Here is a 13,574-nt window from a genome sequence, read left to right as displayed (position 1 = left end):
CGGGTTGCGGTGGGTGCAGCCGGTGCCCGCCCGCGGGGGAACGCGTCGGGCTGAGGAGCGGGTCCCTCCCCCCCGCCGCCGCCGGTGCCGTTGTGCTCCCGGCCCGGAGACGCCGCTCCTGCCCGAGCAGTGTGGCTTTCGAACAGGATGTGACAGAGCCTGGGGGGTTCAGCACCGAGAGCTGGAGAAATGGGTGTATAATGGCCGATTTTCTGTAACTAGGGAGCCTGTATCTCCGAGTCCTGTGCAAGGACACTTTGGTACGGCACCTGTGCACTCCAGTTCTCCTGTACCTCATCTGCAAAACCATAGAACCCTGTAGGTTGTTCTTTCAGTCCTTACTTAGCTTTATTCTTTCTCCATAACGATTTATTTGGAGCTAGATTCTGGTTCCCTTGACACAAACTGTGTAATGGCTGAAGCCAGTGGCTCTTGAAGATTCTCACTTTAAGATTTATGGTTCAAAAGGTCAAAGCCAGCGCATACTTCACTTGGTATTTCCTCCTCCACTTGGACTCTTCCCTGCCTTCTTCCACCCACCTACCCACCCCCATAAGCTTTATGTACAAACAGATCTTAACCCCCAAATTTTTCTCAAGTGCTATTACTAAAGGGAATGGAACTTGACTCATGGCCATGGACTGAAGGAGCTTGTCCTAAGAAATTACATTAAGTGCTCATTTCAGTATAGCCAGCAGTGGGACTGGGTCCTAAGTGTGAAACTTCTTGGCACATTACTCATCCTTAACACTGCCTGGGTATGCATAGCAGATGCAAAATACAGCTTTTTAAAATTACAATTTACTATGTTCTCCATACATTTTGTGATGATAGAATTCTTTATTACGTGCACAGTAGTTTTTATTGTATCTTCACTGCTTGAAATTAGAGACTCTCATCCATTTCAAAACAACCTGAGTAATTTTTGTCTTGGTACATCTGTTGGTTTCAAGGAAGTGATTTGACTGTCTCCCTAGCAGCCAGACTCTTTATATGACTCTAAATGAATGGAGTAAAATCTCCAGATGAGCTTGACTGTAGGATAAGGTAGTGTCTGTGGTATTTGTAGTTCTGTTGCATTTTGCAAAATAACAAAAACAGGAAAGCAATGCCATACAGATCAAAACAGCTTGCAAGGCTTTTGGTTTTTCCTTGGTAGGTAATTAGTTCAAATTCAGGTTAATTATGCATTGAGGAACCTCACTTTGTAGCACTTGGTTCAACTGCATCTTTTTTCCCTTTTTTAAAAATAATTTTTGTTTTAAGGCACGGATTATATGCAGATACAGGACTGGATCAGAGCATGAGACTGTGCCCTATTTGTTATGTAGTATAACAAGTGTGGTTGCGATGAGAGTGTATTGTAGGACCTAAATTGGATGTTTAGAAGCAGAATCTGCTATGTTGGTGATTACCTAATTCATTGATACCTGTAACATGGAGAAGAAGCATTCAGTGTTATTTATCAGCACTTTGAGGAGCAATGTCTAAATGAATACTGAGATTGAATTAAATTTTTCCTCAAGGTTATAATTTTCAAGTTCTAATTTAAAAATTAGCTGGACAAGGCTAGGCATTTAGGTAGTATACCTGCAAAGTAACTTTATGGGGTAAGGTGCTTGTGGAGAAATAGTTAGGGGAAAATACTATATAGGTGAGTTGATAATGAACAGGTGATTAACTTATAATTCAAACTTCACTTTCACAGCTTTCTTCTATTTCTGCAGAATTCAAGATAAAGTAGAATTATCTACTTTAGAATTTAGCTCTTAAGACAGACTTCGTGTTATTGAGTTCTGCGGAATTTGAATATTTTTCATCAGGTACCATTACCAACAGCAAACATAGCACACTATCTTTTATATTCTTAAAACAACATTTGTGGTAAAAGGTGGATATAGAATTGTATGCTGTTACTGAAATTTTGTTTTTTAAAAAATACTTGCATAATACTGTTTGAAAAAACCTTGCATAATTAAGTATTTTTCAGGAAAAATTAAGTTAACATGATTCTGATGAAATTAATGTAAAAGAATTCCTGCATCTTCTTTATAGATGGAGTAACATGAGGGAAAAGAAAACAAGTAACTGTAGGGTGGGATTGAATGGCTTAAAGTTAGACTAGGCAACTGGGGCATTAGAATGGAAAAACTGAGTCCTAACCCTAGATCTACTTGTCTGTGAAACTCTTCACTCAGAGTTTCTTGTGCTTAAAAAAAGAAAAGCTATTGATTCATTGTGCACCTTTCAGTACCATAATTTAGAGTTCTGTGTCTGGGTGGAGTTGTGTGAGTGTTAACTGAGATAATCGCTACTCAGGAGCTTTGAATGCAAAGGTAATCATTAAATACATTGGGGAAAAATTGTCACATTCCTTGGGAGTTTTGTCACTGTACAGCACAAAGCCATTTAGCTGTTTTTTGGAGTTTTTTTAAGCACTGTTGTTTTGCATGTTGTTGGGTGTTTTTGTGTGTGTGTGTTTCCTTGAGAAGCTGTATTGAGAATGACTGCTTCATGTCCCCCAAAGACTTACCCAGTTGAAAATAAACCTGAAAGATAAATAAGGATAAGCCTAAAGGATAAATAAGAGAAGTGAAAGTGAAGGAATACAAACCTGTAGTAAGTAGAGATTTGTTAATTTTATTTTTTTAAGCTAGTTTTTGTTTGTAACATGATTGTCATGAATCAGTTAAGTACAGTGGAAGCCTTTTCTTCCTTTCTCAGATTATGGGAAATGTTCATGTTCAGAGCAGCAGAATTCTGTATTCTGAAGTAAACTTTGCAAATCTGTCTGACAACCAAAATCTGTTGGTCTTGATGGGGATTCCATTTAAAAAGACAATTCTCAATTTTTCTGCATCTATAGTTTATATGAAGTTCTGTGCTATGATAACTGAGGTAGTTGGATATTCAGCCACTAATGACCAAAGTAGGAAGATGGCAAATGAGGAATGTGGTGTGGTCACAGGGGTGGTGTTCCCAGGAACAAGAAAGCTACAAGATTGAGATTTAGAAACACAATTCACAGGCCGTGAGTAAAACACTCTTATTTGAGAGTAAAGGCCTTAGAACCACAGTGGTTTTAACAGCAACTGAAAGCATTGTAGATGTTTTTTCTCCAGCTAGAGGAAGAGGATGTTTGAGTTATTTTAAAGATAAATGGTTGCAAGTACACGTCTGTGTTTCCCATTTGTACTTGATGCTTTGTGGTACAACTGCTGACTGTCGTGCCCTACATCGAGATTCTTACACCTTGGTCTTGTCAGTCCTCAGTGGAATCAGAGTGAAAATGTAGAATCAGAAATATACTTTATATAATTTGGGGATTTAATACTTAAGTTTTAATCTTGATAATTAAATCAATCTAAACTTTGTCGTGGAAGTAGCTCATAGATTTACATTTAGTGTTCCAACACAAATATAAACGTGTTTATTCTTTGACTACTAAAAGCAATAGTTACACTTCCTAGCAGCTCAAAAGATTAAATGTGATTTGGTGCTCTGAAATTTCTAGTTCTAAAAAGGATGGTAAGTGGCACATCGGAGTAGGAAGAATGGGGGTTATGCTCTTGATGACTATTGCTTGTTTAGACTTCAGAACAGTTGCAATTTGGCTAAAAAAGGCAGTTTTCACAAATAGTGTCATGGTGATTTGCAGAAGTTGCCTGCCCTCAGTTAAAAGCTGCTGTCAGAAGAAGAAAACATGTATCCATAACTCAGCCTGCCTCAGTGCAAAGTCCAGCAGCTTAATTAGAATTGTGAATAAGAATGGATTTAAGCAAAGTCTGTGGGTTTCATGCTTGCATAGCTTGTGTAGCCTTCTGCCAACACCCTTGAGGTGGTGGTGGGTCCTGGCACAAGAGCAGGGTGGATGACTGGGGCAATAATTTCTTAAATCTAGCAAATAGTTTAAAATTCTTGACTAGTTTCTAATTTCTTAACTCTGAGTCAGATCTGCAAATGGTTCTCGATACCCTGTGTCTGTTCTTTGAAATGAGATTAGCTTTTGTTCTTTTTCTTGATCTGTATCTTTAGTCTCTCCCCTAAGTACACTAACACTGTCTGTGTAGGTAACGCCAGCTTCCTTTCATTCCCAATTTTAACAGATCTTGTCAGTGTTTGTTCTACTGATAACTGCTTAAGGGTGATTTTAGGGAGGTGGGAGAAGAGTTTGTGAGTATATGTAGCTTTAATTGATGGTTCACTAAAAGATCTTAATTTACTGGAAAACTATTGCCTATATATCATGTATGTACATGAAGTTTCATTGTGAAGTTCTAGGCATCATACAAATGCTCACTTGAAGCTGATCTGTGCAAGAACAGTGTTGGGCTTCAAGCACTGTGCTGTTAAAAACTTTGTTTTTCAGCAGAGATGGAGTATTTGAGGGTTTCAGAATTAAAGGGTTTTCTGAGGCTTTTCTTACACTGTATTGGTGTGGGGAAGTGCCAACATTTACAAGTTTCATGACTTGCAAGCTCTTATGAAACTTCTGGTGCACCATGTCTTTTTTTTGTTCATGCTTGCATGTGGTTCTGAAAGAGACCAACACTTGGACAATAGCAAACTTAAAGCTATTAAGTTTTAATTTGAGCATTTGGGGAGTTTATTACCCCTCGTGGAGCTTCGGTTTTGATGGTACATCTTTCTTTTCCTCTCTTTCATGACACTAACAATTAGAACAACTTTTTTTTTCTTTAAACACACAATGACAATACCAAAGAAATTGCACTGGCATGTATAATCCTGTTCACAGAACATAGGACAGTTATAGATAGTTTTTTAAATTAGTTTGCTTTGACAGTATTTTGTGCCTTGACAAGGAGGAGGCTTTTATTTAAGAGTTTGGTTTCATTCTGAATAAGTAGGTAATTTCGAATTTCATTTTATTGCAACGCTAAGGAAACAATTATATATACAACCAAGGAGTTGTATTATTAATAGTCAAGTCATCAAACCGCTTAAAGCTTAATATGTTGCAGTTTCCAACTAGGAAATTAACTCAGAACACTTAAGAATGTTATCGAATGAGGATAACACTTGATTTCTTTTGCAAGTACCATTTAATTAATTCTTTGATGTGGTTGGGGGTAGGGGGGCAAAATTTTATTAATTATTTTAACTTTCACAAATAGACATTTTATTCAAGCTGTTGCTGTGGTAAGCGTTTAGTACCTCCTGCTTATTTAGATGCTTATGTGCTAGGCATTGGATTCTAATGCAAGTGATTGTGTTTTGAGTTGCTCTTACATGTTCTGAAATGCCTTACAATCAGCAGTTGTAGAAAACTACAGTGGATGCCTGCAGTGTTGGTGATGTTTCTCAGAAAATGTTGTTGATGCTCCAGTTTTTTGGGGGTTTGTTTTGTTCTTTAAGGATCACATAGTTGCTGCATAGCTTACACTGAAAAACAGCAAGCTTAAGTTTTGTTGTAGAAACAGAAGAGCAAATTTCAGTGCAGAAGGCCTTCTGTAAAGATCAAAAGTGGAGATTCCTCATGAAAGCATCTCAATGAAGAGAAGTGATACCCTGAAGAGGAGTTACAGCCCTTAGGGGACATGCAGGGGGATGACAGAGAGTTTCCTAACCTGTGTGGTTTTGTCAGTGCAAAAGAAATGTGTTAGCAAAAGGAGAGGGACTGGAATGAGGGAGATGGAAGTGTCTCCCACTGATAGTGCCAGCTCCTACTGGTTTATGTGCGTGTGAAACTGGCCTTGGCTGAAGGTTGAGTAAGTGATACCTTCCCGACTTGCGTGGAGTAGCAAACATGTAATCAGTTAGAAACTACATGCCGCTTGTAGATTTTTACTAGGCATTTAAAACCATCCTAACTTACACAGAAGAAACTTTCAAAGTAAATTATAAAACTTAAGTTATACAAATACTAAGGAAGATTACTGGAAACTTGTGAGCCTGTAGGTTGTGGATGGCAGTGTCTTATTGAGCTTGTTTTGTTCATTGCTTGTTCTCTTTCTCAGTGCTGGGTAGAGGAGATGGGGAGAAACACGCAGTAGTATATCAACAATTACTTAAGAGTGTTTAAAAAGTTCTTTCTTCTTAGAAAAAAACCCCTAATACTCTGCATGTAAAATGGCATATTTTTAAATGAGCAGTTTGTAGTTTGTATTGTGAACTGAATCTGTTTTTCTGTTTGTTCTAGTTGGTTTGGATGCTGCTGGTAAGACAACTATTCTTTATAAACTGAAACTAGGAGAAATTGTCACCACAATTCCCACTATTGGTAAGATAATCAGTTCTTGTGTCTTCATTCTTGTTACTCCACAGTTGTTGTTCAGACAGGCTTCTGAAGAGTGTAGGGATTTGCTGTCTTTGCTGTTAGTATAAGAATCAAGACAAACACAGGCTTCCTGGTACTGCCATAACATGATGTAACGTCCCTGTGTCAGACCAAAGGTACATCTAGACCAGAATCCTGTGCCTGACAGGCCGGTAGCAGATGCTCAGGAGTACAGGAACCAATTAAGTAGCAGTAGTTCCCCCAAACACCATGAACCTGTAGCATTTTGCAGCTGAAAGACTTGCTGAACCAATGGTGGTGTACTTGGATTTTATTGATTCCACCTCCACTTCATTTAATTTTCTTCTTGATCTAGCAATTCAGTTCTGATAAGCCATTTTATATATATTTGGGAGAAATAGAACTTAGGAAGTAACTATCTTTAACACAGTAAGAATTACACTGTAACACTAGCATCAACTATTTCTAACTGTTTGACTCTCTTATTTTAGGTTTTAATGTGGAAACAGTAGAATATAAAAACATTTGTTTCACAGTTTGGGATGTTGGTGGCCAAGATAAAATCAGACCTCTTTGGAGACATTATTTCCAAAACACACAGGTAAGAGTTCTGATATGGCAGTTGTTAAAAGACCTGTTCTGTAAAGTCTCATTGTGTGTAAAGTTGTCTTCTGTCCAGTCCTTTCAGAAAGGCTCCTCCCCTGCAAGTTCTAAGGGATATCCAGATTTTATTCTAGTGAAGCTGGTTTGTTACCCTGAAGGCTTCAAGTCCTAGTTGTGAGTGTAGCCTGGCAAGGGTGAAGTCCTTTAGGATCTACCAGTGTTCTGTAATGTGCCAGAGCAGCTGCTTTGTTTGTGAGGAACATTCCACCTTCGCTGTATCCAGGCTTTGATCTGTTTGCACTGACATACATAAGAATTGTTATTGTCTAAACACCCTTCTACTACTCTTTTTTTTCCTAATCCGCCTTAGAATACACAGCTTTTACTGTGCTATAGCAGTGTATTTAGTACACTGAGTGTCTAAAAAGATCTTGTTACTAATTGATTAGAAAGTGTCCACTTCATATTGATGTCACTGCTGTCATTTTGGGTGACATACACGTGATTCTTTCCTTTGGTTCACAGGTAGTAAGGTAAATTGCTTGTTAGTACCAGGAAACTTTGGGAGTGGTTTGTTTGGTTGTGGTGGGTTGGGTTTTTTGTTTGGTTTTTTTCCTATGTTGAATATAGAATTGTTTCCAAGAAAGTTCTGTGCAGTGTAATGCCTGTGACTGGTGCAGAAAAATGGAGAAGTCTGGACAGGCAAAAAGGAGCCAGCAAAGTACTGCTGTGAACAGAGTAACACTTAATTCAGTTCCTTGTTCAACCCTGCTACCAGATATTTTTAAAAGATAATTCTCTTAAAGAGAATGGTAAAATGAAAGGTTTTCAGACTGAAATTTTAAGAGTAAATAGTGTAAGGAGGACACTTGAATAACAGAGATGCCATTAGAAATAGTTTGGTACAATCTTTTTTTTTTAAAAAAATAGGCCTTACTTAAGGGTGTGGGATGTTTTCAGTGAAACATGAGATGGTAAAGCACTTTGGATTCTCTTGCTGCATTTAACATGATACAGTGAATGAAAAGGGAGGGGGGAGTTAGCTTCTGAAAATTTTGTTGTTTGTTTTTTTTTTTCCCCAAAACTAATGAATACCAGACCAATCTATAAAACTATATTTATGGTGTTTAGCTTTTTTGATTTAGAAGGCCTAGCTTTATTTTGCGGTTGAAAGTTATGATGTTCTTGTTCAGACAGACATCTTGGATTGCTTAAACAGAAATTTCTATCAGATTTGCTTACCTAAGGGAGGGGACAGTCACAGTGTTCAATATGAGGGTTTTTTCATTTTTAAAATAGTACTGCATGTTTACATTGGCTTTTCAAAACTGCTTTTAACTTCTTACAGGGCCTCATTTTTGTGGTAGACAGCAATGACAGAGAGAGAATCCAGGAAGCAGCAGAAGAGCTGCAGAAAATGGTAAATATTGATACCTTCTGAAATATGATTGTTATACTCTGTCATATTTTTGGGTGTGTGTCAGCTTCCCTAGGGGATCTAGGATGTGAAAATTTTAGGGAGTTCGTACAGTGCATATTGTATTCACCTGGTAATACTGGGTCACATAGTACACGGAGTTGTAACTACAACTATGTAGAGAGGTTTAGCTCAAGAACTACTAATGTGTCAGAACCTTTATTTCCTTCATAAAACCTTAGTTGAAACACAGCAGATGAAGAAAGAATTTCAGAAAAACAAATCAGTGCTAAGAATTTCAGCAGCAAGTTGCCAGTAAACTTAAACTGCCTATTGAAAGAGTATTTCCTTACTTGTAGGAGTTCTGTTGGGTACTAGTTAAATTTCACCTAGTACTTGCTAGTGACTTCAGGAGCAAGAATGAAAATATTTAGAACCCTTAAATCAATGTTTAAGTTTCTTTAGTGCTTGTTGAAGTAACTGAAGTACTTGGCTAATTTAATTCCATGACCATTTTCCCTATTAAGCTTCAGGAGGATGAGCTGCAAGATGCAGTGCTGCTTCTGTTTGCGAACAAACAGGATCTGCCAAATGCCATGGCAATCAGTGAAATGACAGATAAACTAGGTCTTCAGTCTCTGCGTAACAGAACTGTAAGTGCTAAACTTCCTGGTTGCTGAACTCTTCCTTTATTATCTATCATAAACTTAATCTCCATTTAAAGGAAAGGGAAGTTTTCACCTCCTTCTGCAGAAGGATGCACATGCTTGCTATTAAACTCTGTAGTGCATAGTTTAGATCCTTGTTCAAAATAAGTGTTTAGAAGTATAATCCAATGTGTAGAGCTGTTGCAGGTGTTTAATCTCTCACCTTTTCCCGGAAAAATACAAATATTCCAGTCTGTCACTGAAATACAGCTGTCAAACATGTTTGACAAAGCATGTGGTAGGCTTTCCTGTTTTCCCAATACTTGTCATTCAGGGGGAGAAAATGCATTCTGCATTCTCACCACTAAAAAGATGGGAGGAAATTAAGTAGCTCCTGAATCATTAGATTCCATCTGCATAAGCCTTTGAGACATAGGATTGCTTCACATAAACAATCTATCATAGGGTTACTTCACATAAACCATCTATCCTTCTGTAATACTTGCTTAATGTCTGTATGTTGATACACTGAGAGTATATCCATAGAAGATGTTTTAGAGGTCTGTTAATGTAGATAATTCCATGTCTGTTTCCTGAAGAGCAGTCAAAAACAAGCACCTAGTTTTCAGCATATAAACTAATTGCAAGTTCTGTATTTGTTTCTCGATGCACTAAGCAGTATTCTAGCATTTGGTAGGCCAACACTGAGTTTTTGGATAATGTGTGAATCCCATCTACGTTGTATCTACTCTTCAAAACTCACAAAAATACCATCTGTTCAATATTGACTCTACTTATGGCACAAAACAGTGTTTGAAGAAAACACTTTGAGTGTGTATCTGAGCATCATGTACTGTGATAACTTAACTTGCATTTGTCAGTATTTAAATTTAATCTTTGTCTGTGTTCTGCATTAACAGTGGTACGTCCAGGCCACCTGTGCCACGCAAGGAACTGGTCTGTATGAGGGACTTGACTGGCTGTCAAATGAACTCTCAAAACGCTAACTCAAACTGGACGACTCTTTGACCAGGGACATGTTTGATATAAGTGGTCTAGGCTTGTTACAACAAAGTTAGTTTGCATCTTGGTTAATACAGTATCTGGAACTGATATTTGGGCAGGATATTACAGCGTTTCAACTTATTTTGTTGCCAATTATTGTTTACCGAGCTACATGTTGCAAAGGTAGCAATATGCTTGGGTAAAAATCTCCTTAACTTGGAAAAAGTGTATCTTCTGATTTTATTCCCCTTGATAGCCTAAATGCCTGAATATAGTTATTGTGACATCTTTAAGATCTGTTTTGAATACTCTTTTGAGCCCAAATAAATTAATGTTTTAAATTTTTTTTTCTCCCTGCTACTTTTAGTTTACTGATGCCCTGTTTCATTCCTCAGACAGTCTGCTGATTTAAAAATGTAGCATTCCATATGTATTTATTTCTCTCCCTTGCCAAAAAGAATTCCTAATACTGCTTGTTTCAGCCAAGGAAATGCTCTAAAACACTATACAAATCTACTGCACTGAGGAACATTTTATTAATCCTTGGGTTCTGTCAGCCCAACTTGCCTTTGTGTGAATTGGATTTGATGGGTAGAATAGTTCTGTGCTGGTTGCGAAGAGCTCATGTTGAGGTTGTTTTTAATATTCAGCAGATTGTCTTCCTTTATATTGTATCTTTTTTTTTATGTTGCATGTTGCTTTTTGGTATCAGCCTGACTATTTTTGCCCAGTGTATAATAGTTCTGCTGAAGTTTTACTGTTTGTTGGTGAACATATCTTCATAAACAAATTTTGGAAAATTCATCAAACTCAATGGATTAGTTTCTTCATAACCCACTTGGAATTATTCCTAATAAAATGATAAAAATGTATAGTTCTGTGTATGTTCTTCTTGATTTCTGAAATAATTGAACTGCAAGTTAACACTTACTCTTTTTCCATATACTGAGCTTTCCTGCAGCTTGAATGTGAACATCAATCTTGGATTTTTCACTTGTTTGGGGCTGTGTAGAGCAGGGTATAGAAGGTGGGCAACGAAGTTGTATACAGTGCAGTAGAGTAGCTGTCATCTAGACATATAATTCTGTAAGTGTCTTTTGAAGTTGTAAATCTAAAATTCCTTTTCAGATGTCCAGATATGAAAATAATAACAGTTACAAAAATTGTAATAAAACAAGTACGAACTGCCTGAAAAGCATGCATGTCTGTTTCATAGTTGTGTGTACGTTCAAAAACCAACAGGGGTTCTAGCAGGAGAATCACAGATTCTGTTGGTGGCTAGCTGGGAAGCTAACTTGAACACTTGCATGGGGATTTAGTTAATATTATATTTTATTAATGGTGATAGTCACTCCAAAAAATCAACCACTGTGCCACTGACACTGTCTTTCATATTTCTGCCCCCTTATACCTCTAGTTCAAAAGACTTAAATTAACAAGTTTTTTTGAAGCTACTATTTATGGGTATTTTAAAATCTGTTTTTCTGCTGCCTGTCTCCTGTATGGATGCAAATAAGGCTCAATCCTCCAACTGAAATATTCTATTAATTGTATGTCTTGAGGAACCCAAAGCATGATTTCATCGCAGTTTTAGGCTAAGCTCCTCTCATTTTTAGCCCAGGTCTTGTTGTCCTTGCTACAAGAAATCCCCGTGACAAGGTCTGGTAAACTCAGGCTAGTTTAGGTTAAGAGCACTTTCTAAGGCAGCTTCTGCTGGAACTGAGGTTTAAGTTTCTAGAAAGTACTGTTACTGTGAACAGAACTCACCAAAGAAAATTCTAGAGCTTTTGAATAGGGTCATTAACTGTCTAATATGTAGAAGGAACCCAGGAGACAGTGTAAGGTGAGTAGGCTTTGCCTGCCCCTTTAATGAATTGCTGATTATGTTTTAACCAAAGCTGGTATATCCATGCATTGGACCAGTAGCTGTTCATGTGCGTATTTCTAGCGCTGCAGTTCCTCAGAAGGAACCTTTAAAAGAACACCTTGTTCAGAGGAGGCGGCTGGTCTGTGGTACAGGCTGTACTGGGACTCCAGGAGGTTAAAATGAAACAAGGTTTGTGACAAATGAAATGCCACCTCCTCTTCCAAGGAAGAAGTTAGAGGGAGACTTTAAATTAAAAAAACAGATACTTGGAAGCAAATTAGACCTATTATCTTGAAGGAAACATTCTGTTTGGTAGAGATTAAGATTTCATTGGTTTAATTCTTTCAAATGCTTTTAAGTAATTAAATGCTCAGTTTTAGGGGAGCTCTGTTTAGCCACTGTGCTTTTGAGTCACAGCATGTGCATACAAGTTGGTATTTCAGAGTCACCATGCTTGGCTTTGTGTACCAGTAGGTTGTAATTCTGCTATAAAATGAGTAATTTCCCAAAGTCAGAAGGTAGTAAAGCTCTTGAGCTTCATTTATAAGTGATGGAGTCTGCATGAGGTGTTAAGGCTGCAGCTTACACCAAAGTGTGGTAAGACAAAGTCAATAAAATTCTTGAGTGTAATGGAGTAGTCACTGTAGTGTTAGTCAGAGCGTAGAGGAACTGAAGCAGGTACTTCAGTCTTGTAAATAGAGAAGATCACACTCGGCCTCTGTTACTAAAATGATATTTGCCTCTTAGTACCCCATGAGGTTGTGATCTTGGAAGCAAGGTCTCTGTTACGCAGTTTACTCGTAGTAATATTAAGCTGTGGAAGGGGCAGGACCCTTGATGGGCTGTGGAATAATGTCACAGTTCACAGAAGTAAATAAACTTTCTGTCAGGTTATTATATTCTCATCAACTGTTCTCAAGTCTCGACGTTTTCAAGGTGTGCTCTGGGTTACATGCTCCTGGTTCTAAGCAGCAGTCCCTGGGGTCGGTGCATGGGCTCAGAAAGGCACCTTGTCTTCAGATGACAGTTGTGAAGTAGTTGTTCCGCATGTTCTTAGTGGCTGTTGCTATGGGCTGAAATCGTGCTGGCTTGCTTTTTCCTTTGGAGTTAGTGCTACTTTTGGAGCTGGTGTTTGTCTGTTAGTACAAGAACAAACAGTCCTGATAAGGTTGTTTCGGGTTTTTTTTATTATGCTGCTCTGACTCTTTAGTACCAGAATCACATGTGGTGTTGGAATCCGTATCACAGCCATTAATGTGGCGACCTGGCAGCAGCCCTTAGCGGTGGCAGTGACACTTTCTTAAACTGACCAAAGTGATAATTGCTATGCTAGTCTTCTTACCTGAACACAGTGCAGCTCTTTAATGTAAAGGCACTGACTGTCGTTTGAGACACTGTGGATAGGTAAAAATACCCTTTTTTTTTTTTTTGGCTTTATTTAAAATTGTTATTTTCTGGCTAAAGCAATTATAACAGTGACCTGTGTATGTTATATATCAGTAATAACGTATAGTATAGCCCTGCTCTCCAGAGGCAGATGAAATTCCCATGAAGATCCAATTCTGTCATGTTTGTTAAGAGTTCTAATGTGCTAACATTTTGTCACTTTCCTATCAGAAGTCAAATACCTGAACTGAGCTGTTGTCCAATAAGTTCAAAATCTTGGACAGGCAGAAGACTGCTAAAGAGTTGTTCCTCATTCTACTGTAAAGACAGGAAATCCTGACTCCCAGGAGCTGAAATTTTTCATTGTGTAGCATCAGCTCCTGTACTCAA

General features: G+C 38.0%; 1 protein-coding gene across 1 annotated transcript; it reads left to right on the top strand.

Moving 5' to 3' along the window:
- Positions 1-2,902: 2,902 nt before the first annotated feature.
- Positions 2,903-11,129, top strand: ARF4 (ARF GTPase 4; the record flags this gene model as incomplete). Its single annotated transcript, XM_010176986.1, has 6 exons — positions 2,903-2,951; positions 6,152-6,241; positions 6,751-6,860; positions 8,211-8,282; positions 8,807-8,932; positions 9,847-11,129. Coding segments are annotated over 6 exons (534 nt in total), but the record flags the coding sequence as incomplete, so codon positions are not given.
- Positions 11,130-13,574: the final 2,445 nt, after the last annotated feature.

This window comes from Antrostomus carolinensis, unplaced genomic scaffold, assembly GCF_000700745.2.
Source record: "Antrostomus carolinensis isolate BGI_N321 unplaced genomic scaffold, ASM70074v2 scaffold30081, whole genome shotgun sequence".
Lineage (NCBI taxonomy): Eukaryota > Metazoa > Chordata > Aves > Caprimulgiformes > Caprimulgidae > Antrostomus > Antrostomus carolinensis.
The sequence above is the reverse complement of the archived record's forward strand: the minus strand, read 5'-3'. Positions and strand labels throughout refer to the sequence as shown.